We start from the raw sequence: 26,190 nt of genomic DNA, 5'->3' as shown, positions 1-26,190 counted from the left end.
ATTTCGGAAAGTCAGTGGGAAGTAGCCAATGGTCACAGCGAGGAGGCGGGAAAATTCGCCAGCCTCAGCAACAGTGTGTACGAAATAGCGGGGACGGGACTTCAGTGATAGACAAGCATATAGACCAACAGAGTGAGAAAGAGGGTGGCAGCGGGCCAGTAGCTGCGGCGCGTGGGCAGGGCGGGGCGACCGTGGGCTGGGCGGCACCGTGTGTGGGGCGACGTGGGGGCGGGGCGACCGTGACGGCCAGGCTGCCAGGCCAATGGCCCGGAGAGGGCCGGCGGAGGGTGGCCAATGGCGGCGGCGCATCCGGGGGCGGGGCTGCGGGGCTGCGCGGTGCCGTGCGGGAAGCGGCGGGCGGCGGCGGCAGCGGCGGCGGCGGCGGCTCGGAGGCTGAGGTGAAGCTGGCGGCAGCGGGGCGGGTGCATTGGGGGCGGTGGCCAGCGGGCGGGAGCATTAGCGTCCCGACCGCACGGCCGCTCACCAGCCTTCGCCCGCAGGTCTGGCGGCGGTGCCGTGGGCCGCGGTGCGGCGGGCGGGAGGATGGGCACCCAGGGCAGTCCAGTGAAGAGCTACGATTACCTGCTCAAGTTCCTGCTGGTGGGCGACAGCGACGTGGGCAAAGGCGAGATCCTGGAGAGCCTTCAGGACGGCGCAGCTGAATCCCCGTACGCCTACAGCAACGGTAGGCCGGGGTTGGCGGTGGGCGCGCGGGGTGGGAGCGGCCTGTCGCGGGAGCGGGCGGCCTCTGCGCGTGTCGCTGCGGTATCCTCTGGCCCTGCCTTGAGGAGCCGTCGGCAAGCGGGCGCGGGCCCTGGTGGCTACAAAGAAGTCTCAGCAGCAGGTCTTTGGGGTCCTTTAGGGCCTGGACTGGGCCGCGCGGCAAATACCGCACGACGGGCCCGGTGCTGACCGCACTGCCGCCGTAGGGGTTTGCTCAGGGACACCGCACCCTGTGCAGGGAGAAAATACGTCTGCTGCTGCGATGTGATTTTTGTTAACTTCCGGGTGCATGGCAAAAAATACACAAGGTAGATTGCATCAGTGGCACTTGCCTGAGCTTGCCTCTTAATTTAGGTATTTAAGGTAAAATCGTAGCTAACAGTGGGTGGGATTGGATCACAGGGGCTGCTGACTCCGGAGGAATTAATGTGCAGTGGGTCTGTTATCTTATATCACTGCACTAATTCTACCTTCTGGTCTCTTCCTGACTCCCTTTATTCTGCCTCTTTACTTCATTCTCTGGGGTCTTGTTAGCCCTGTCTTACTGCTCTGAGCACTGGCGGTCTGGTAAATAACAGCTGAGTGTGTAGGTAAGACATCTACCACTCTTAGCAGTTAGACTTGTCAAGGGTGATGACCAGCAGGACGTCAGTGGAGGACCCTTCCTTCTGAACAGCAGTGCTGGATCTTCTCTGTACATCCTCCCCAAGCTCCTCTCAGTTTAATTCACAGCAGGCATCTTCCAGCGCAGGAAAGGAAGAGTTATGGTTTTACTTTGTGGGGTATGTTTTACTTTGTGGGGTATGCACAGCCAGGCAGCCTTGACTGGTATTTGACTGGGCATCCCAGGGTGACAGCCCTGCTCAGTAAGGCTTTGGGGGTTACCTTTCCAATGTGGGAAAGGGCTGGGCTTGGCTTCAGAAGTGCTTAGTGTTAACTTGTGCTTGTCCCTGCTCCACTCTTTCTTTCCCCATCAGCTTCAACTGTATATACACACAGCCTCCAGCTGGATCCTCTTTCCTCCTCTCCTCTGTCAACTGAATCTTGCCAGATTTTCTATGACATGCTACCTGAAGTGGGGCCAGTAGCACATAAAGAGTACAGAGGTGTGAGACTAAGTGCTTTCATGCTGCACAGGCTGTACGACCCAGGGCACACTTGCAGGTCCTTGTGTGTGTCCTGCAGTGTGAAGCACAGAGGGAAACAGCCCTAACAGCATGCTTCTCGTGTTCGGTTGACATGCATACAGCACAGATATCAGGCCTGTGGGTCAGAGCATTGGGCCTCTGGCCCATGGAGCCCTCCACGGAGTGAAGTTGGTCAGTCTGAGAATATTTGGGCCTCCTCAGAGAAGAGATTAGAAGTGGTAAAGCAGCTGGTTCTGGAGCGTGAGCACAGCGTGCATTTACTGTTGGGAAGAGCTAGACTTCTTGTTCTCTAAGTAGATGAGTGCATGACTCCTTTCTCTCATCATTATTAAAAATCCTCTGCGTGTCAGCCAAGTGGTGGTGCACTCCTTTAGTCCCTATGCTGGGGAGCAGAGGCAGGCAGACCTCTGAATTGGAGGCCAGTCTGTTCTATAGAGCAAGTTCCATGACAGCCATGACTACCCAGAGAAACCATGTCTGGAAAACAGAAAGAGAACATTCATTTTCACTTTTAGGTTTTTTTTTCAAGGTGCAGGGCTCCTCTGAGCAGGGTAGCCCCCACCTGGGAAGGAGCCTGCTGCTCTGTATTAGCCCCTGATCTCCTCCTTGATCCCAGCTGTGTTATTAACCTGTCTCAACGTCTGGTCTAGCTTGTTCCTCAGGTGTGAACATCGCTCTCTCTGTCTTCATAAACATGTGAGTCATCAAAATGACTTTTTTTTTTTTTTTTTTTTGATTAGCACTGACACCTGAAACAGTGACAGTATGGTACCGTGACCATATGCTCATCATCTCCAGGAGCCCTTGGGTCTGGTGCTTTAGATACTTGTGGTTAGGGTCTCTGTGGCGTTAGAAACATCAGGGCGTTGAAGACACAGCAGTGATTGTGCCAGCAGCAGTGACAGTCTCCTCTGGATGGAACAGGACGTTTTCAGAGAGCTTCATCTGGGCATCCATGGTGGGGTTACGCTCCAGAGAATAGGCATTGTGGAGCCTCAGTTGTGGGAGAGGACAGGGCGGGGTGTGGTGGGCGGGGGGGGGGTGGACAGCTTTTACACAAAAGCATAAAAGTAAATTTGCCTCTGGTTCTGATATGTGGCCTTGGGATGATAGGTCTGTGTTGGCCTCAAGTCAGCCAACTGGGTAGTTACCCTTGAACCCAGGAAACATTATTACTACAGCACACAAGACTGTCCTTGTTTGTGATATGGGCATTGTAAGACAATTATATCTCGTCCTAGCTCATACAAAGACTCCTAAGTGTTAGATCCTTCAGGAAAATCCATTGTGGTTTATATGCTCATGGCTTGTTAATGGGTCCATGGGTGCTCCTTCATGTCTCTGTTTCTTTGGGAGTTAGTGTTTATGAAGGAAGCTTTGAGCCCAGGGAGTTGGGAAGAGGGCAGCTTACAGGAAAAGCTGACGATGGGCATTGCCGATGTTGGGATTTGATAGTTATGGAGATGTCTGTGGCATCAGATGTCACATTCACCCTGAGAGAGTGAGGATAATGTGCCTGTGTCCCAGCGTGCTGTGAGGACCCTGCTACAGCCAGGACTGTGGTGTCAGATTAGTGACCCAGTGGTCAACACCATTTATGGGAATCTTACTCCATGCTGCCTCTCATTGGGGTTGAATTCCATTTCTCTAAGTGACAGGGTCAGGGGGAGTTTTTTTATTTTTAAAGGCGTGCTCCACCACGCCCGGCCATGTTTTGTTTTTTGTTTTTTGTTTTTTGTTTTTTTTAAAGATTTATTTATATATATACATATATTTATATGTAAGTACACTGTAGCTATCTTCAGACACTCCAGAAGAGGGAGTCAGATCTTATTATGGGTGGTTGTGAGCCACCATGTGGTTGCTGGGATTTGAACTCCGGACTTTTGGAAGAGCAGTCGGGTGCTCTTACCCACTGAGCCATCTCACCAGCCCCCCATGTTTTGGTTTTTTGAGACAGGGTTTCTCTGTGTAACCCTGGTTGTCCTGGAACTCACTCCGTAGACCAGGCTAGCCTTGAACTCAAAAATCTGCCTGCCTCTGCTGGGATTAAAGGCGTGCACCACCACTGCCCAGGCAGGGGGAGTTTTTAAGTACTTTATTAATGGTGGATGTATGTCCTCATACAGATGTCAAAAGACAGCGTTTTACCAGGCGGCGCACATCTTTAATCCTAGCACTCAGGAGGCACGGGCAGGTGGGGCTCTGAGTTCTAGGCCAGCCTGGTCTACACAATGAGTTTTAGGATAGCCAGGGCTACACAGTGATTCTCTGTCAAATAAATAAATAAATAAATAAATAAGGAAGAAGAAGAAGAAAAGACAGCTTTGGGAGTTGGTTTTCTCTCTCACCTTTGTGGAGCATTTAGGGATTGAACTCAGAATAGGTCTAAGGAGCAGGTCCCATGTCGGTATTTTGCCTGTGCACCATGTGCCAGCCCTGGTACCAAACAAGATGTCCTTATGCAGTTATAATAGACAGTTGTGAGATACCATGTGAGTGCTGGGACTCAAACCTAGGTCTTCCTCAAGAACAACGGTACTCTTAATTGCTGAGCAAACTTTCCAGTCCCACTCAAGGGAAATTTAAAACATTCCATTATTGGACCTGTCTTTAAATCATATATTCCATATGTCTCAATCATTGCTTTATCTCCAGCACTATCACAAGTCTTGCATATACCCCCCCCTTTTTTTTTTTTTTTTTTTGGTTTTTCGAGACAGGGTTTCTCTGTATTGCCCTGGCTGTCCTGGAACTCACTTTGTAGTCCAGGCTGGCCTCGAACTCAGAAATCCACCTGCCTCTGCCTCCCAAGTGCTAGGATTAAAGGCGTGCGCCACCACGCTCGGCTATACCCCCTTTTTTTAATCATATGTTTTTTGAGACGGGGTCTTGCTGTGTACCTAAACTGTACTTGTTATCCTCCGCCTTGGCCTCCCTAGTCTAGAACTACAGGTCCACAGTGCCTGATCTAAATGTGTATTTCTGAGTGAATGTACAGCCTCTATACAGCTTCCCTTGGTGCTAGTCCACATGCTCACTATGGTAACTCCTCACATTCCTTTCTCTTCTCTGAGGCCAGGCACTTAGGTCTCAGTTTTACTGTATATACTCTGGGGTAATTTATTGGAGGATTCTGTTGACTTTCCCTATGTTAGATGCCAGGTTTTCTGGCAAATTGTTGGCTCCAGGAAGAACAGGAATGGTCACTGTGGTGATAGCTAATTCCTCCAGTGTGTGGTTTGTTCCAGGCATGTTGCTGAGTGCGTATCTATTCATCATTTAATCTTCACCAGTACCCATAATTCCTGTTGTGGATGAGGCTCAGAGATTCTGGGTGGTATGGTCACTGGGGTCTGGGTTGGCTCTGTTCTAGCCTTCATTGAGTGGGAGCTGGGCAGACTTCAAACAGTGCAGCAATTTCATGGTTTTCCTCTCCTAACCCTCAGTGGGTGTAGGGTAGCTAGACACTGCTTCTGTAAACTTGATTCTGTCCCAGCTCCTATCTGACCCAGCTATTTTCTGAAAAGCCATATCATTCTTGTCACTTCTTGATAGGCCGTTATAATTTGACACAGGCCCTGCAAATGCTGACTTGTCTACTCCATTCCCAGAGAAGCAGTCTGCCCTTCACCATGCCTAAGAACAGCCTAGGCCTTCTCATTGTGCTTGAGAACACCATTGCTGGTGCTGGACATTGGTTCATATTGTGCCCTGGGTGTGTAAGCCACCCTCTGGGGATTGGTTACCTTCTGTTTCTTTGCTATGACTAGGTCCCTCTTTCTCACAGTCCCTGCACCTCACCCTCATCATTTCATTTACTTGTTCAGTCATATATTTGTGGATGTCTTAAGTGCAACCCACCTGTCGGCCAGAAATGCAGGGTAAAGCCGGAGCCGATTAGAGAACAGTTTGCTTTTATACACTTTGTGGGACAAGGTCTTTTCTTTTTGAGACAAGGTCTCATTATATAACTCTGACTGGCCTAGAACTCACTATTTAGACCAGGCTGGCCATGAACTTAAAGTTATCCTCCTGCTTCTGCCTCTGCCCTCTGCCCCCCAAGTGGTAAGATTACCACATTAGACTAGAATATTTGTTTTTGGTAGTTATAAACAATGCCAAGTGACATAGCAAAGGCTCGAGTGGCAAGCCCAGCAAGACCTGTCAGCTTTCTGGGAGGATTGTTAAGTTGCATAGATAATGTCATCTTTTCCATCAGCGTGATTGTCTGTGGCTTGGAGGTGATCTAAATTTAACAGCAGCGTTTCAGGAAGGAAGCAGTATCAGGAGCTGAGCAGTGGGTGGGAAGGACATGAGGGGGGATCGGCCCTTGGCGGGCCCTTTTGCCGTCTGTTCTTTTTGAAGGTTATAACTGGAAAGGTATAAAACGGCTTGGTCCCAGCCGGGTGGCGGTGGTGGCGGCGCACGCCTTTAATCCCAGCACTCGGGAGGCAGAGGCAGGCAGATTTCTGAGTTCGAAACCAGCCTGGTCTACAGAGTGAGTTCCACACGGAGAAACCCTGTCTCGAAAAACCAAAAAAAAATTGCTTGATTCCCTACAAAGCTGCCTCACTCAGGTGTGGAGCCTGAAACTAGGACACATTTAACAGGAAGCTGTGGAGTTGTACATTGACAGAGCATCTCTGCTATCTAAGAATGCAGGGAACAAACAGCCTTTAGCATTTAGCATGCTGGTTGAGAGAAACCGGAAGACGACAAGGAAGGGAAGGTAGGTGGCCAGGCTGATTGGCTACATGCCAATAAAGCAGGTGTTGGGGACCAGCAGTGCGAGGTTGGCAGGAAGCAGAGCAGCCACAGAGAAGGGCTGGCTGGGCCAAGGCCCATGTCTAGGGGACTGTGCTTGCACGGGAGATAGGTGGAAAAGTAGTCCCTCTGAATCCGTGTATTGGTGACAGTGAATGAGTAAGGTAAGCTCAGATTTCAAACGTAAGGGGTAGAGAGGTTTCCTGGTCATCAGTTAACTTGTAGTGACAGGTGACTCTCATGTCCATGGCTCTTTGGCTAAAATCAGAATCCCAAACACAGCATTTATCTTTAGACATTTGTCCTTCAGAAAGTAGAAAGGATGGGAATAGTAGGGAAAGGCAAGCCTGACAAGTGGTGGGGCACGCCAGATGAACTGAAGCAGAACACTACCTGCCTGTCAAGGTGCCAGACATGTAAACATGGAAGCTGGGGATGGGGGCAGTGCTGGATGTTCTTGCAGAGAACCCTAGTTTACTTTCCAGCACCCACAAGGTGGCTCAGTCATCTGTAACTCCAGTTCCAGGAGATCCGATTTCCCCCTTTTGATGTCTGAGGACACCAAGTATGCAAGTGGTACGCATACACACATGCAGGCATAATGGCTCAGACTTATGAAATAAATGTCAGCTGGGAAGAGGGGTGGGCAGGATGGGACGTGCACTCAAAGGGTCCAGGCCTCCAGAGGGCATAGAGGCAGGAGAGATGGGCAGGGCTTTCGGAAGGGGTTTATAACAAGTGCTTGAACAACTCGGGTGAAGGGCCTCTGTCCTGAGAGGGATGTCCGTGCCAGCCTCTGGGACAAGCAGGTGATAGAAGGACTGAGCACTGGACAGGCACGGGCAATCTCATAATTTATGAAGCATTTCGAAAAGTTGACAGCCAAGTGCCAGGAGCTCTGAGCCAGTGAGGTGGGGGTGTGCAGGTTAGCTTGGTAGCTGTAGCTGAAGTGACCTGGTGCCTTTCAGCTGGGCACACTATTAACCATTTTAATCTGCACAACACCTAGTCATTAGGGTAAATGAATCAGGGTTAAGGTGCTTGAAGCCCACGTGAGGTACTGAGCAGGCGCAGTGACACTTCCCAGGGTTGCTGAGGGTCTCTTCTTTAGGTTCAGAAAGGCTCTGCCTAAAGAGTGAAGCAATGAAGGGGGCTAGGTCACTGCCCAGGCTGCCTCCCTGCCCTGCCCTGCCCTGCCCTGCCCCATGCCACCACTTTGTTCAAAGAGGGTGAGTCAGCAGTCTTGCCTAGGCTATGAGTCTTTATGTCCCTGAAGCATCCTTCTGGCTGAGCAGGGCCCATAAGCCCTGGGAACAGTAGAACCCTGCAGAAGGGAAGACATTGAATGGTGGTCCATTCTGGATTCTTCAGTGTCTCCCGCATCCACTGATTCCCACCCTGTATCCCTCACTGCTGTCTTGCTGGTGGTGCTCACATGCTGTGCGGCATGTGGGGCCTCTTGAGGCAGTTGTGCGCCATGTCCCGAGTGGCTGCCCATCTTCTGTTTTGGCAGTTGATGTTATTTTTTGTTTTTTTTGTTTGTTTGTTTGGTTTGGTTTGGTTTTTGGTTTTTTTCGAGACAAGGTTTCTCTGTGTAGCCCTGGCTGTCCTGGAACTCACTTTGTAGACCAGGCTGGCCTCGAACTCAGAAATCCACCTGCCACTACCTCCCGAGTGCTGGGATTAAAGGCGTGCGCCACCCCGCCCGGCTTGGCAGTTGATGTTTAAGATACATGCTGACCTTGCTTAGTCTGGAACTGGCAGTGTCTCCAGAGAACCTGGTTTTTCTTTTGTGGGGACAGGTAGTATGCCTTTTACAGCCCAGGTAAAAGTGACCTTGAATTCTTTTTGTTGTTTTTTCCAGTCAGGGTTTCTCTATGTAACAGCCTGGCAGTCAGTCCTGGAACTAGCTTTATAGACCAGGCTGGCCTCGAACTCACAGAGATGTTGCCTCTGCCTCCCAAGTGCTGGGGATTAAAGACCTGTGCTACCATGTTTGGCCTTGAGCTCTTGGTTCCCATTGGTATGACTTCCACATCCCAAGTGCTGGGGTTATGGGCTTGTGCTACAGCTAGCTTATTATGCTACTTTCCTAGATGGATTTTATTAAGTAGAGAATACTTAGAAAAAATACTACATGTTCATAACAGCAAATGCAGTACAAAGCATAGAAATGGCAAGGTAAAATCTAATGTCTGTTTGAAGACCTCGTTGCATTGAACCTTCTGGAAGGACTTCGGTGCCTAAGTTTATTGCAAGGTAGTTAAACACACAGTTCACCATAAGCAAGTGAGTAATGCTGAGGGTGTTGCCTGTGTGAACATAAGGGCTATAACCCCAGGCAGAGCCTGTAGCATTTTTTTAAAAAAATATTTATGTTTTATATATATGTGCATTTTGCTTTCATATATGTCTATATACCAGAAGAGAGCATGGGATCCTGTGGGACTATAGTTATGCATGGTTGTGAGCTACCATGTGGTTGCTGGGAATTAAACTCATGACCTCTGGAAGAGCAATATGTGCCCTTAACCCTGAGCCATCTCTCCAGCACCCATAGCTTATAGCATTTCTGGACTTTGAGTTGAGGCTTTGTGGGAAGGTGTCTTTCTTTACAATTCTCATTGTTAATAAACATTTACTTACTGCTTATATGGGAGACAACATGTGTATGTGGGGCTGGATTGGCATTTAGAACTCATAGAATCATGAAACTGGAGAGATGGGCTCAGTGGTTAGGAGTGCTCATCCCCAGAAATGCCAAGTTCAGTTCTCAGTGTGCAAATCAGGTAGCTCACAACTGTGTGTGCTCCAACTCTGGGGCATCCAGTACTTCTGGCCTTTGTACCAGCATCAACACACACATAAACAATAAAACCCAACTCTCAGCATTGGAAACTTTGTTGTTTTAGAGACAGGACCTTGATATGTCGCCCAGGCTGGCCTTAGATTCAGTGTGTAGCCTAGGTTGGCCTCGGAATCACGGTACTCCTTCCTCAGTGTCCCTGGTACTGGGGTTACAGTTGTGTGGTACTCGGCCTAACATAAAACCTGATTGTTCTTTTCATATTTATATGTTACATAATGATATATGGACACATTAACCAGGTATGGTACATATACCTTTCTTTCTTTCTTTTTTTTCAAGACATGGTCTCATTATGTAGCGCTGGAGCCCTGGTTGTCCTGGAGCTGGCTTTAAACTCATTAAGATCTGCCTACCTCTGCCTCCAGAGGCAGAATTAAAGGCTTGCGCCATTGTCACATGTCTTTTTTTTTTTTTTTAAATGTTTTTAACTGGTGGTAGTGGTGGCTCATGCCTTTAGTCCCAGCACTCAGGAGGCAGAGGCAGGCAGATCTCTGAGTTCGAGGCCAGTGTGTTAGTGACCAGGACAGCCAGCCAGGTTTACATAGAAAAATTCTGTCTTGAAAAAATAAAAAAATAATAATAAATTAAAAAAAATTTCTTGTCTTTATTGTTATCTCATGTGTATGGGTGTTTTGTCTGCATGTATGTCTGTGTACCACTTCCATGTAGTATCTGTGAAGGCCAGAAAAGGGTGTTGGATCCCCTACAACTGAAATTACAGATGGTTGTGAGCAACCCTGTGTAGGTGCTGGGAATTGAACCTGGCTCGTTTGGAAAAGCAGGCTTCAGTGCTCTTAACCTCTGAAACTGTTTGCTTTGCCTGTTGTTGCTGTTGTTGTTGTTGCGCTTTGTTTTTAAGACAAGGTCTCATTCTGTCGCCCTAACTAGCCTGAAACTCCTCCTCTTGCCTCTGTCTCTCAAGTGCTGAGATTAAAGGTGTGCATCACCATGCTCAACTAGCACATACCTGTAGTTTCAGCACTTCTAGGACAGAGGCATTTTGGGGCTGGCCTGGTCCCTAGACAGTAAGTCCCAGGCTAGTCAGGTTACCCTGCTCAAAAAAAAAAAAAAAAAAAAAAAAAGAAGAAGAAGAAGAAGCTGGATAGTGGTAGCATAGCACTCAAGAGTGAGTTTGAGACCACCCTGGTCTGTGAGCAAGTCCCAGGACAGCCAGGGGCTATACAGAGCCAAACAAACAACTTTCTGACCTGAAAACAGCTTGCTTTAGAAGTTATCCATCCTTTCTGATATGACATGAAAAACATTTGACAGCGTTGTCTGCCTAGGCTTTTATTAAAGGCATCAAATTAATTACAAATAGGCAAAAATAAATCTGCTCAGTAGCAAAACCGTTTAGAACTCAGTTATCAACCTGCCCTGTGGTCAGTGAGGCTAAATCTCAAGGATCAGAGGATAAATTCTAAAGACCTGTGTTTGGGACCAGGGGACACTAGGCTTTTGAGCTCAAGAGTATTGCAAAGTACTTTTCATTTGTATTATTAAAGCAAGTAAAACATGAATGACATTTACAGTTAGCTTAAACAAACACAAGTACAGCGAGGGAATACACTTGGTGTTGTGTGTCCTCATCTTTGCTCATGTGAAAAGAGCCACGAATATTCCTCGTCAGGCCTCTGCCTTTCCCACAGAGACGATGTGCCCTTGCCTGGGCTCCTCAGTGCTCTGTGGCATCCTCTTTATGTCCCTGCTCTCAACTGCATTCACTTGTCGTAGTTGATGCCATTCTCTCTGCAAGGCCACCTTGTGGTACAACATCTGCATCCTTCCCCATCCTAGTTCACAGTAAGCTTTCTTACACAGGCTCCCACACACTGGGAAAGGTCTTGGAACTCATGGGAGCCAAAATGAGAGTGTATGTGCACTCAGGTATGTCTCAGATCTGTGTGTGTTAGCCCCCACAGCAGCTTCCTGGATAGAACAGTTTGGTCATTGGAAGTATTTTCCTGTTCCAGGTCTGCTGTTCAGGTCCACATGTACATTTTACAGAGAAGAATAGAAAGGGTAGAAGAGGTTGGACCTTAAACTCAGCTGAAGGGTGCACTTACCCATAAGGCTTGTCAGGGACTGAAGCACTGGCTCACGGGACAGAGGTGCGTGGGTGTGTGCCTTTTAAAGGCAGCTGTGTATCAGCATCCTAGAAATCTTTCTTTTTCACCAAGTAATTAGGATTCTGTCCTACAGAGATGATAGATACAATAAAGGGAACCAAGACTTTTCATTTTTAAATAAAAGTGGAAAATAAATAGCCTAGCCCCTCCGTGGAAACATGATGTACTTATGTTCATGGGTAAGCTGTGCAGCCTGTGCATGTTCTTATTCAGAGGAACATCTAATGGACGCTTAACATTGTTGTCCCTAATACCTAGTTAAGTGGAGGGGGGACGAAGTCACCTGTGGGTGTCCATAAGAGATTAATATCAGGAGCCTATCAGATGTCCAGATCCATAGATGCTCAAATCCCTTATATAAAATGGCACACAGCCAGGAATACTGGCCCACACCCTTAATCCCAGCACTCAGGAGACAGAGGCGAGCTCTGTAGACCAGCTTGGTCTACATAGAAAGTTCCAGGATAGCTAAGGCTACATAGAGAGACTGTCAAAAACAAAAAAGAAAGAAGCCAGGCATGGTGGCGAATGCCTTTATCCTGTACTTAGGAGGTGGAGGCAAGCAGATCTTGAGTTTAAGGCCAACCTGTTCTACAGAATGAGTTCCAGAACAGCCAAGACTTCACAGAGAAACCCTGTCTCAAAAAGTAAACAATCTATATTGCTGGAAAAATAATGATAAAATCTATATTGCTGAAGAAATAATGAGACTAAAAAGAAGTCATGGGCTGGCAAGACAGCTCAACAGGTAATGGTGCTTGTTTTGCAAGCCTGGACCTGGGTGCAATCCCTCAAACCCATCTAAAGGTGGAACGAGATAACTGACTCCATAGAGTTGCTCTCTGACGGACCTCCAAAAACACATGCTCTGGCTTTCTTGCCTCCCTCCCTCTGCCACAGATAATCATATACACATTCACATATAATATAATAATGTTTTTTTAAGTCCAGATATGAGGGTTGAGGAGATGGCTAAGCAGTTAGCAGCACTTGTTGCCTCTGCACAAGGTTCACGTGGTGGCTCACACTGTCTGTAGCTATAACTTCAGAAGATCCAGCACTTTTCTGACCTCGACAGGCCTGCCCATACCCAGCACACAGACATATATGCAGGTATCACAGATAAATCTGTAAAAGTCTGACCCAGCTACGGTGGCACACAGCTTTCATCCCAGCACTCAGGAGGCAGATGCTGGTGGATGATCTCTTATGAGTTTGAGGCCAGCCTGGTCTACATATCAAGTTCCAGAACCACCCAGTGAGACTGTTTAAAAAAATAACAACAACAAAAAAAAAACAAAAACAAAACAAAAACTATTTTTAAAAAAAAACAAAAAAGATCTACATGTGTTCAGTACAAATGAATTTTTTATTTTTATTTTTATTTTTTGCCTTTTTCGAGACAGGGTTTCTCTGTATAGTTCTGACTGTCCTGGAACTCACTCTGTAGACCAGGCTGGCCTCAAACTCAGAAATCCACCTGCCTCTACCTCCCAAGTGCTGGGATTAAAGGTGTGTGCCACCACCGCCCGGCAAATTTTCTTTTAGTACTCTTTTGCAGTTGTTAAATCTGTGGATGTGGAACTTAGAGATCAGAGATCTAGTGAGCTAATTGTGACTATATAATATGCAGATGTGAAATGAAAAAGCACATTTAATGAAAAGTTAATGGTAACCCTCTGTGGGCTTTGAGTGTTCTGGATTTCACTGAGCTTCCATGCTGAGTGTGCTTGCTCTCAGTAGACAGAAGAAATATGGTTTGGTGTTGGTTCTAGAACAGTAAGTAAAAGCTTTGACACCCAGTGATCCCCATGTACAACTCCCCTGGCATGACTTCTGCTATCTGGCGTTGGTGTTGACATAGCACCTCTGTGCCTATTAGCATCTTTCTCCTGTCCTATACTTGTACAGGCATTGCTTTGCCTGTGACAGCAGATGTATATGTCCTTGTTTCTGAGGGACAGTTCATTACGTGCTGCATGTGCTGTGTGTCCCCTTTCCTCAGTACGGCAGGTTCCTCCCTCTGTAGTCAGGCTTTGTATACTAGCTGCTCTGTCTGTGTTTCTGCTCTGCATTCTGGCCCATCTTGGCAGACAATTCAGTCCTCTCATTTGAAAGGAGACCTACTAATTTAAAGGCAAATTAATATTCTATATGGGTTTAATTCCCCGCCCCCACCCCCTCCCCCCAGGTAAGATTTCTCTGTATAACAGTCCCAGCTGTCCTAAAACTTGCTTTATAGATCAGACTGGCATTGAACCCACAACCCACAGAGGTTTTCCTGCCTCTGCCTCCTGAGTGCTGGGATTGAAGGTGTGCACTACCACACCCAGCTTTGGGTTTAAATTTTTTTTTCTTTATTTCTCTCTTTTTGGTTTTTCAAGGCAGGGTTTCTCAGTGTAGCCCTGGCTGTCTGGAACTCACTCTGTAGACCAGGCTGGCCTCGAACTCAGAAATCTGCTTGCCTCTGCCTCTCAAGTGCTGAGATTAAAGGCGTGTGCCACCACGCCTGGGTTTAATTAATATATATATATATATATATATATATATATTTTTTTTTTTTTTTTTTTTTTTTAATTTGGTTTTTCATTCTCCTCTCTGCCTCCCCTTCCTCTTCCTCTCTTTTCCTTTGTTTGTCTGTTTGAGCCAGAGTCTCACTGTATAGTCCTGGCTGGCCTGGAACTCACTCTGTAGGTAGTTCAAATTCACCGAGATCCATTGAGATCTCTTGAGTTGTGAAATTAAAGACTTGCCCACTAGGCCAGCTCTTAATTTGATTATATTGAGATATTTGAGTTTACATTAGTAAAATGTACTAATCTTGGGCTCTAGGACAGTGGTTCACAACCTGTGGGTTAAGACCCCTTTGACAAAACTCTCCAAAAATATTTACATTACAATTCATAACAGCAGTAAAATTACTGTTATGAAATAGTGATGAGATAATGTTATGGTTGAGGGCCACCACACATGAGGAACTATCAAAGGGTTGCTGCATTAGGAAGGTTGAGAGCCACTGCTCTAGGAGCTGTGATGGATGTAGACCTGGGTAGCCTTTCCCTGTGCCAAGATATGGTGTCTGTATTCAGAAAGTCATCTCCTGTCCATGAGAAGTTAGTTACTGTTCCTACAAGTCTGTGGGCCACCACAGGTTTCTTTTCCCTGCTCTGGAATGCCACAAATGGAATGTGTTTCTGTGTTTGCCCCCCCCCCCCAAACAAACAAACAAAAAACAGCAGCATTCCATTTTGTAGTTAGGCTGGCCTCAAACTTAGAGTACTTCTGTCTCAGACTCCACAATGCTTGCTTGCTCTTCTGATCCCTTCAGAGATGTTTCTGCTCCCCTGAGTAGTAGTGTTTTTTGTGAGAAAACCAGATTTGTTTATCTATTTTTCTGCTATATACATCTGAGCTGTCTTTCTTTCTGAATGTGAAGGTATTAAATACAACCAAAACACAGAGATCCTTTTGTGAGACTGTTTTGGTTCCCCTGGATAAGTGCCTAGAAGTGAATAGTGTCTTTACTTGGGGTTGCAGGTAGGTCATTTTAAAGCGGCTGACAGCTCTTGGCAGTCTGTTCTCATTACAGTACATGTAAGCTCTGGTTCAGCATTTGACGGTGTCAGCTTGTTTATTTTCTAGTCAACTTCACTGAGGTAAATTTGCATACAGAAAAATTTAGATTCTGTTGAGTGTTGATGGACCAGAACCATGTGCAGCCCCATGCTATCGGCTTGCCTCCAGCCCTAGCAATTGCTGCTTAGTCCTCAGTCCTGACATTACTATGGACTAGTTTTTGTGTTTTTGTTTTTGTGGTTTTGGGGTGTTTTGTTTTGTTTTTTTGAGACAGGGTTTCTCTGTGTAGCCCTAGCTGTCGTGGAACTCACTCTGTAGACCTCGAACTCAGAAATCTGCCTGCCTCTGTTTTCCAAGTGCTGGGATTAAAGGCGTGCACCACCACTGCCTGGCCAAAGAACATGGGCTGCCCGGGAATCGAACCTTGGTCGCAAGAATGGGAATCTTGTGTGATACCACTACACCAGCTGGGTGTTTTTGTTTGTTTGTTTGTTTGTTTTTAAGATTTATTTTATTTATTTATTATATGTAAGTACACTGTAGCTGTCTTCAGACACTCCAGAAGAGGGAGTCAAATCTCATTGCGGATGGTTGTGAGCCACCATGTGGTTGCTGGGATTTGAACTCAGGACCTTCGGAAGAGCAGTCGGGTGCTCTTACCCACTGAGCCATCTCACCAGCCCTGTTTTTGTTTTTATTTAAAAAAAAAATAGGGCTGGAGAGATGGCTCAGCAGCCAGTAGCACTGACTGCTCTTTCAGAGGTCCTGAGTTCAAATCCCAGCAACCACATGGTAGCTCACAACCATCTGTAATGGGGTCTTCTGGTGTGTCTGAAGACAGCTACAGTGTACTCATATACATAAAATAAATAAATCATACATATATATAATTGTGTCTGAATTCTCTCTGCCTCTCTCTGGTTTTCAAGACAGGGTTTCTCTGTGTAGCCCTGGCCCTGGAACTTGCTGTGTAGACCAGGTTGGTCTGAACTCAAGAGATCTGTCTGCCTCTGCCTCCTGAATGCTGGGATTAAAAGCCTGTGCTACCACTGTTAGGCTCTACCTTTCCCATTTCATTAAGGTTCTTCCATGTTGCTCTAGTGGTGCCCCTTTTTTCTGTTGTGTGGCATCCTATGTGTAAACCCTGGAGCGAGCCTGTCTCTTCTGTAGACAGTGAAGAGTGCTCCTGTAGCATGTTCACAAGTGGCCGGAGAGTTAGCTCACTCGTTAAAAGAGTGTGTACCGTGTGGGACATGCACTCAGGAGGCAGAGGCAGGTGGATCTCTGTGAGTCCCATGCCAGCTTGGTCTACAAAGCAAGTTCCAGGACAACCAGAGCTACACAGAGAAACCCTGTCTCAGAAAAAAACCAAACCGATGTGTACTGCTCTTCCAGAGGACCCAGGTTCAATTCTCAGTACACATGTTAAGTGTCTCACAGCCAGCTATAAACTCCAAGGGAATCCAATGCCCCTGGCCTCTGAGTGTACCCACTCAAGTGTACATACCATATGAACACTCTCAATTTTAAAAAATAAAAATAAAGTTCATTTGTGGTTTTGGTGAACATGTGTGGGTTTCTGTTAGGGAAGTGCTGGGTTACAGGTCGTGCATGGGCTTAACCAGCAAAGTGACTACTGAATAGTTTCCCATGGTGCCTGTTCTTGGGGGGGGGGGGGTTGTCTCTGCATCCTGCATTCAGTTCAGCCTTGCTAATGGCTGGGGGCCTGTTTCTGTGCAGCTGCCAGAGAACAGGTCCTATCCTGTGGAGGCAGCTTATGCTATCTAGCCTTCCCTGAGTGTGTAGTTTTTAGTTTGTATCTTTGATTATAAAGCACAATACTGAAGTGCCATTAGTAATTGTTATGCAGCTGTAGCTCTTTTTTATGCTGTAACACTTTCTTACCCAGCTGGAGGTCACAACAGGGCTATCCCATCAGCTGAAATCAGTATGTTGTCAGGGAATGGAGTGTGCCTTGGTAAGAAAGTAGTTACTGAACACCTGGGGTTCTCCTAGGGAGATCATAGTTCGGCTAGGGAAGCCTAGGACCACCTCAAACACACACACACACACACACACACACACACACACACACACACACACCCCCCAAAACAAAAGCTAAGCTGATGGCAGCTAGCATTGATGGGCAAGTTCTGGAGGTTTCATTACATTGCTCACTGGGTTATTAGCAGAATTGGGTTCTTTATGCTTGTAAGACTAAAGTTTCTGTCTTTTTCTGATTTCTGAGTTATAGAGGGCACCCTTCCTCCATCTTCAGACCCAGCAAGGGTGGGTCAAGTTCCTCTCAGGTTTTGATCCTTTTCTCTCTAAATCAGCTATACAAGGATTCTAGGTAGTCTTGTATGGAATGAAGCACATTCAGGAGATCTAGGGCAGTCTTCAGTCTGAGGACCGTACTGTATTGGACCCCAATTCCAGCTGTTGTGTCCCTTTTGCCCTATGAAGATAGCAGTAGTTAGGATGCTTAATCCTTAGGAACTCTTCTGATCCCATATTTTTCATAAGTCCTCGTCCTTGTCCAATGAATTTGCTTTTGTGCTTCTGTGTGTTTTATAAGTTCTTACTGTGTAACCTAGGCTGGCCTCAAACTTGTCATTCTGTGGCCTCAACCTCCTAAGTGCTGGTATTTTACATGCATGAGCCACTATTCCTAGCTAAATTTACTTTAAGTGGAAAAAAAAAAAAATCTGTGTGCCATTGAGTCAGGTATGTGTGTGTGGGAACCAAAAACCCAACCAAATAGCAACCAAAAAACAAATGTCTTTTTTGTGATAATTTTAATGACTGATGTTTTGGAGAGGGAGAGAGAGAGAGAGAGAGAGAGAGAGAGAGAGAGAGAGAGAGAGAGAGAGAGAATATGAGATGAGAATGAATGTGTTTTGCCAGACAGGGTTCTCTGTGTAGTCCTGGCTGTCCTAGAACTCACTCTGTAGACCAGGCTGGCCTCAAACTCAGAGATCTGGCTGCACTGCCTCTGCCTCCCAAGCGCTGGGAGGATCAAAGACGTGCGCCACCACTTTGTGGCAGCTTGTCATGAGTCTTGTAGGTCTTGTGGCTTTTTGCCAAGTTGGAAACTAGATAACTACAAGTTTAGTGTGACCATTTCTCCATAAGGATTTGAATCTTATAATCTGAAAAGTGAGATACTACAATATTGGGTGTGAAAATATAATGAAATTGTTAATTTTCACAACTCAAAAATTTAAATATATATAAAATATATGTGTGCATACATATTCTTCTGCTGCTGTGACAGAAGAAGACAGCACACATACATTGCCTGCAGGGCCCTTGCACTGGTATGCTCGCTTCATATGACTACATTAAATCTGGCCCAGATGTGTGGGAGAATAACCCACCTCATACCCTAGCTTGGACTCTCAGGTTGGAGCTGCCAGCCAGGAGTGCATAATGGAGTGGCTCTTCTTCACTCTGGCCAATCTCTGCTCCTGTGAAAAAGAAGTCCAGTCTCCTGAGTTAACATAACTGAAATAAAGCAGTGTGGCCCAGTCAGAGCCACACAGGCACCAGAGTTCTTAGCTTTCTGTTTTCCATACATTGTTCCTCCTGAGCATTTTGTGATTTCCTGGGGGTGACTCCAGTTCACACAAGCCTACCTTTCTTACTGGCGTAATGGCAGTGGAAGCAAATGGGGGTCAACGATGTGACTTCCAGTTTGCTCTGATGTGTCAGGTGATTACCCCCTGCAGGACAGTGGCTGCTTGCTAGAGGTTGTTCTTGACAGACTGGCTGTGTGAGCAGAGGAACGATACTTAGATGGCCACCCCATGGCCAGCAGCTGTGTCACCCAGAAACTGCTCGCAGTATCTTGCCTTCTGCTGTGAGTCTTCAGGGTTTTACAGGTCCTGGACCGTGGTCTCCAAGAACGAGATCAAACCTACACATCACTATTTAAAGCTGTCTCATTACAGGTGTTTGACACTCTAGTGACTTACTTCAAATTAAAAAAAATCATGTGTCTAGATGTTTTGCCTGCATGAATGTGTACTATGTGTGTGCAGTTCCTCTAAAGGCCAAAAGAGGGTGTTCGGCCCCTCTGCAACTGGGATTACACCCTGCTGTGAGCCATCCTGTGGGTGCAGAACCCAGGTCCTCCAGAAGAACAGCGAGTGCCTTTAACTCATGAGCCATGTCTCACTCTGCAGCCAGGCTGGCCTAGAATCCCCCATAGGTCCTGGCTGGGTTGTTACTAGGGTTACTCTATAGGCATACATCACTTGGCCAACTGGTGACTTGGTTTTACCTGCTTCCATATATGAAGTAACCCTTTGAGAAGCGACTGGGTCAGCGGCCAGGTTATTTCAGTGTACTGTTTATCTGGCCTCCTGAAACAGACTTCACACCTCCAAGCCCAGAACTGACACGTGTCTCCATTTATCCTCAGCCATCCTGAAGGGCTGGGTGTAGACCAACTGTAGGGGAATGGGATATGGGAGGCTGAGGACCTCAGCTATACGCTAGAACCTACAGATGTGGCCCTCAGTTCCCTGGCCCAGGGCTGCTCCTCAACAGTGCTTTGTAGTATCTCATTTATTATGTTGAAAGGAAACAATATTCAAGCAGTACATTGTGCATCGCTATGCTTAACTGTTCCTAAATACAGATGGACAGAGCAGTTCCTGAAGTGCCACATGTGGAGATGCACACTTTTAATCACAGCACCTGGGAGGCGGAGGCTGACAGATCACTGAGTTTGAGGCCAGCCTGGTCTTCAAGCGAGTTTCAGGACAGCCAGGAATATACAGAGAAACCTGTCTTGAAAAGTCAAACCAACCAAACAAAAGAGTTCACAAAGAAAAGGGCAGTTGGTGAAGAAAGCAGTTATCAAAATTAAGTGCTGAGGTCCAGTTGTTACAGGGCTGAGGGGAAGCAGGTGAAACATGTCTGTGCTACATGTCCGTCACGACAGACAGGATTGACCTACATGCAGTTTTGCCTTGGTTCAGATTGTAGCAGTCTTAGCTGTGTGAATAGTCAGCTAGAGTCGGGCGTGGTGGCACATGCCTGCCATTGAGGTAGGAGGATGAAGTGTTTAAAGCCAACCTGGGCTATATAGTAAGACCCTGTCTCAGAAAGGGGGTGGAGGGAGGAGGAGGAGGAGGAGGAAGAAGATGAGCAAGAGGATGAGGAGGGCAGCTTAGCCAGGCACTTGCTTGTACATCCCCCAAGCTTCAGAACACTCATGGTAGGATAGTGGTGACTTGGTGACTCCCCATGTCCTCCCCAGGGACTGGGGAAGTGGCTCTGTAGGTTAAGGCCTACTACACAAGCATGAAGACCTAAGTTTGGATCTTGAAAATCCACATAAAAAGACAGGTATGGCAGCATATGCCTTTAACTCCAGAACTGTGGATAGGGGAGTCAGGGCGGCCAAGATAGGTGGATTCCTGAAGCTCCTTGGCTTGCCAGCCTAGCCAAATTGCTGGGCCACATGCCCTCAAGGGAATGTTTAGAATCTTTGTGGGCAATGTATGTGTTTGTGTTAGTAATATGTGCTTATGTGTACATTCATATGTATATACCAGAGGTGGACATCAAATGTCTTACCGGGTGTGGTGGCGCACACCTTTAATCCCAGCACTTGGGAGGCAGAGGCAGGCAGATTTCTGAGTTTGAGGCCAGCCTGGTCTACAGAGTGAGTTCCAGGACAGCCAGTGCTACACAGAGAAACCCTGTCTCGAAAAAACAAACAAACAAAAAAAAACAAAAGACAAAAAAAAACCCAAAAACAAGTCTTGCCTGGATTGCTCTACATATTTATTTACTCATTTATTCATTCATTCTCCTTCCTCTTCTGTTTTGTTTTGAGATAGGGTCTCACTGTGTAGCCCTGGCTAGCCTGAAACTCACTGTATAGACCAGGTTGGCCTCTGACTCCAAGTGCTGGGATTAAAGGTGTCTTTAATTTAAAATTTTTAAACTTTATTTATTGTTAATTTGTGGGTCTGGGTACACATGATACACAGCACGTATGTGGAGGTCAGAGAACAGCTTTGTGGGATCCGTTCCCCCCTTCCACCTTGACACAGGCTGTCAGACACATCTCCCCACTGAGCCCACCTCCTGGCCTCCAGCCACCACTGGAGTGCATCGTCCAGATAGCAGTTGGGTGATGGCTTATGCCCCTTCAGTACCTGAAAACAATTACTGGTGTGCCTTAGTTGCCACTTTCCTGAGAATTGCCCCCTAAGTAATAGTAAAGTGTCTTGATAAAAACACACAAATCTGGGACCAGCCAGATGGCTCAGCAAGTGGGGTACCACTAAACCTGACAACCTGAATTTGATCTTTAGAACTCATATGGTTGAAGGAGAAAACTGACTCCCTCACGTTGTCTTCTTACCTCCATATGCATGCTATGACATGCTCATGCTCCACCCCTCATACCCCAAATTAATAAATGAAAAACATTAAACATAGATCTGTAAAACAAGAGGCTGCTGGTTTAGGAAGCAGGATATACAGCCATAGCTGGATGAGGGGGGTGAGTCACAAGGATACTGTTGAACTCAGAGCAGGTGCCCAGAGGCTGGCATGTCAAAGTCCCTCTCTACCAGGGGACACAGGAGGCTTATTCTTTTAGAGAATAGAGCCATGGACACCAGACACCACCGGGTACATGAGGGTGGAGAGAAGCAAGGAGCTAATAACAGAGTCCTCTTAGCCAAGGTTCATTCTGAATAGAGGGACTTGGCACGCCCTGGCTCCAGCAATGGCAGACAGGATCTTGAAGCAAGTGTCTGGTCTTCATTGTGCAACTGTCAGTTTAAGAAAAGTTCCAGAGACACCCACAGTACAGAAGCTCCTCCACAAGCCAGTTCTCAAGCCAGAGTCACAGAGCCTTTGCAGCATCTCAGGGGTTTTCATAGGGGTCAGAGGGACAACCAAACCCATCAATGTTTGAAAAAAGATCTAAGTAGACAGAAAAGGACCCTGGGAGCTCCAGGGAGCTCCAGACAGCTCACCACGCCTCCGAGGACCAAGACCAGCTTCCTGTCCTGTTGGCGGGATATCTAGACACCAAAGAGCTTCTAAAAACTACAGATCAATGGACATTGTGGAAAAGGCTGGAAAATAAAATGAAGGAAATCTCTCAGAAAATAGAATATACAGGCAAGACTGATGGGGAAAGATAAGAAAGCTGGGCAGTTACCTTAGCAGTCAGTCTGGCCAGCACAGGTCAGGAAGGAGCACCTGGAGCAAGTCTAGCAGACGAAAGCACAGAGTACGGAGGTCACGGCCATCGCTCAGCAGAGGAGACACCCTGAGCGCAGTTAGAGGAAAAGATTGGGAGTTGCAGGGCACTGGGCAGGGGTCAAGGGTAGCTTTGTGAGATCTGGTTTCATATAAACTTGAACAAAAGGCTTGACTTGAATGGTAGACCGAGCCAGGACCTCGGCCAGTGGTTTTATTCTCATGAGTAGAGCAAGTATTCTGACCTCCTTGCCTCAGTTTGCCTATTCAGTATGTAGCCCATGAAATTAAGAATTGTGTTCAGATCTGCCAGGGGCAGCACTTTGCTCCGTTCAGATGGGCAAGAGGCCTGTGAAGATGGAGCCAAGCCATTAGGTGAGGCTTTCAGATCCAGTGGGTAGTGGCTGGCTCAGCAGATGATCTGGGGCCTCAGGGGGACAGCTGGTCCCCTTTGGGGGCTTGTCTTAGCTGATTACAAAAGAAAAATATTTTTAGACAGAAGGGAAAAGAGAGTGTTGAAAGAGAGTTAGTGTGGATGGCGTCCCGGGGGACAACACCGCTGACCCGTGAGAGTGACGTTCAGACCTGAGCCTTGCGGGTGGCTCTGCCAGACTGGGCCCCACATGCCTGCTGTCTCCCTTGGGTCTGGTTTAGACCTCTTCCAGGTCACTGCTCTGCCTCTTCCACCGCATTCCTCCGCATCTGTGCTCTCCTTCTGAGGACCTACTTACCCCCAAGCTTTGGATAATTGTTCCTTTTAGAACCCTACTAAGCCAAGGGCTTTCTATGGTATCTTGGTTTAACACATTAATGAGGACTGTCATCAGACCCCCAAGCACTCACTTCTACTGAACTTTGCTCGCTATGGTTGCTTGGTGTAGAGCCCTTCAGAGCTGTGTGATGAGCAGTGGACCTAGTGAGGTCCTCCTCACTGAACTGAGCGCTAAGAACTAAAAGCAGCCGTCCTGCTGGGGAGAAAGGCCCAGACGCTTCTGGGTGAAGCTCTGGGGACTCTTGACTTCTTGAATGGCCTTGGGTTGAAGCTCAGCCAGGCTGGAAGACTACAAATCTAGGTAAAGATGCTTTTCAGGGTGAGGAGAGCAGCTTTCACTTTCCCAACTTAAGAAAAGAAAGGCAACTGCTGGAAGGTGCTGATGTAGAGCCACTTCTGTGACCCTGTGACCTTGAGCCCAGGTCTGCCAGGCAGTACTTGTGCTCTCTGGCAGGAGAGCTGAAAGTCTAGCTCTGTCTGTGGGTTAGTGTAATGCATGTTCATTGGTAGTTATGCAGCACCACATAGCTAGACTGTTTCTTTTTGAGAAAAAAAGTTGGACATAGCTGGACACATACTGTAGCCCAGGCTGCCTTTGGACTCACAATCACGGTGATTGTGTACAAGCATGTGCCATCACACTCGTTTTTGTTTTTTTTTTTTTTAAGATTTATTTACTTTATGTATATGAGTGCTCTATCTGCATGTACGCCTGTGTGCCAGAACAGGCATCAGATCTCACAATAGATGGTTGTGAGCCACCATGTGGTTGCTGGGAATTGAACTCAGGACCTCTGGAAGAGCAGTTAGTGCTCTTAACCACTGAGCCATCTCACCAACCCCATCACACTGGTTCTTGATAGCTGATTTTTGCTTTCTTTTTGTTTTTGTTTTTGTTTTTTTTTTGTTTTGTTTTATTTTTTGTTTTCCCAGACAGGGTTTCTCTGATAGACCAGGCTGGCCTCGAACTTAGAAATCCGCCTGCCTCTGCCTCCCAAGTGCTGGGATGAAAGGCGTGTGCCACCACGCCCAGCTTTTGTTTTGCTTTTTTGAGACAGGGTCTCTCTGTGTAGTCCTGGTTGTTCTGGAATTATATAGACCAGGCTGGTCCTGAACCTAGAGCTCTGCTTGCCTCTGTTTCCAGAGTGCTGGGATTAAAGGTGTGTGCCACCATGCCCAGCTCACTGACTTATTTTGAATACAATTCCCACCCTTTTGTGGAGAGGGGGACTAGAAATTGAACCCGCCTGTGTGTGCAAATCATGTGTTACTGCAGTGCTCTACACTGGGCTCCCATTATTTAAAACACTGCTGAATATTTAAAACTGATGGGGGGGAGGCTGATTCCCTGGCTAGCTGATGACTGTGTCTCATATGTCCTGCCTGAACAAGGGACAGCTAGATGTGTATGGAGCAGGCAGTGGCCACAGAGCAGGCCCTGCTCCTTCCACCCTACTGAGAACAGTGACAGGCTCATCAACATAGTTCTTTCTGTTGGTGACAGGTCTGTTAGTGACTACTGGTCTCTCTGATAGAGGTTCTTCCTAGGCATCCATTGTTCTGTTGCAGCCTCTGCTCTCTGCAGGCCTGGGGCCACAGCACCATCTAGGGGTAGCTTGGTAGACAGGCAGTTGCTTACCTCAGGGATAGGACTGGGGAGGGAGTCCAGGTCACAGTCAAGGAAGGCTATGCTGCAGGTCCTGCTGATCTTTTCTCAGAGAAGCCAATCAAAAATCAGTATAAAGTATGGTGGTGCACATCCTTTTTTTTTTTTTTTTTTTTGGTTTTTCGAGACAGGGTTTCTCTGTATAGCCCTGGCTGTCCTGGAACTTACTCTGTAGACCAGGCTGGGCTCGAACTCAGAAATCCGCCTGCCTCTGCCTCCCAAGTGCTGGGATTAAAGGTGTGCGCCACCACGCCCAGCTGGTGGTGCACATCTTTAATCCCATCATTTGGGAAGTAGAGGTAGACAGATCTCTAATGAAAGATCTCTTTAGTTCAAGGACAACCTGGTCTACATTGTGAGTTCCAGTGAGCTACATAGTGAGACCCTGCCTCAAAATGAATGAATGAATCAATCAATCAATTAATCAATCAAATAAAGATAAAACCACTGTAATAGTGTCCTCACAAACTCTGCTTGGAAGCTGCAGTTGAACTCCTTCCAGGGGAGTGTAGGGAACGGTGGGGAAAGGGATATAGCTGCTGTCAGTCCTGTGGGTTTGCGTGCAGTACCCATACTTTATGTCATGGAAATAGAGGAGTCAGAGGCAGGAGGATTGCTACAAATTCAAGCCCGCTATGTAACAAGGTCCAGGCCAGCTAGACTTCTTAGAAAACCCTGTCTCAACTGGGCATCAGTGGTGCATGTCTTTAATCTCAGTGCTTGGGAGGCAGAAACAGGTGGATCTCTGTGAGTTTGAAGACACACCAGGTATACAGAGCTAATTACAGGACTGTCTCGAAAAACAAAAGAAAAAAAGAAACTGTCTCAGAAAAGCATGTCTTGACCCTATTTATCAAATACACAGCTCAGAAGTACCTACCTATTTGTACATTGTGCAATCATTACTTTATGTCCCCCCTACCCCCTACACAACTGGCAAAGTAGAAGGGTTCCTGTGTCTCTATACCTCACTGTCTGTTTTGAGTCTAGCCATCTAATCCAGCATGCGGTGCTTAGCACAGAGTTCTGATTTCCTTTCCTGATGACTACCAGAACAGTACAGAACAGCTTCTTGTGCTTATTACCATTACTATGTCTTTTGCAGAGTTATGGCTTTGTCTATTTTTGAATTGAGTTTTATTATTGAGTTAAAGGAGTTTTTTTTAAATAGAACTCTGTCCTCATAAGATGTGTAATTTGCAAATATTTTCTTTTTATTCTGTTTTTTTTGTTGTTGTTGTTTTGTTTTGTTTTGTTTTTCGAGACAGGGTTTCTCTGTGTAGCCCTGGCTGTCCTGGAACTCA

At 46.9% G+C, this 26,190-nt stretch overlaps 1 protein-coding gene across 1 annotated transcript in view; it reads left to right on the top strand.

The window, feature by feature from the left end:
• Positions 1-479: 479 nt before the first annotated feature.
• Positions 480-26,190, top strand: part of Rab40c (RAB40C, member RAS oncogene family) — a 38,155-nt gene continuing 12,444 nt past the window's right edge. Inside the window, exon 1 of the mRNA XM_021221007.2 lies at positions 480-685. Within this exon, the coding sequence (XP_021076666.1) occupies positions 544-685 (142 nt within the window). The 5' untranslated portion in view covers positions 480-543. The remainder of the gene's footprint in view (positions 686-26,190) is intronic.

Source organism: Mus pahari, chromosome 21 (genome assembly GCF_900095145.1).
Source record: "Mus pahari chromosome 21, PAHARI_EIJ_v1.1, whole genome shotgun sequence".
NCBI classification, from domain to species: Eukaryota; Metazoa; Chordata; class Mammalia; order Rodentia; family Muridae; genus Mus; species Mus pahari.
Note: the sequence above shows the minus strand (reverse complement) of the source record. Positions and strands in the feature narration are given on the sequence as shown.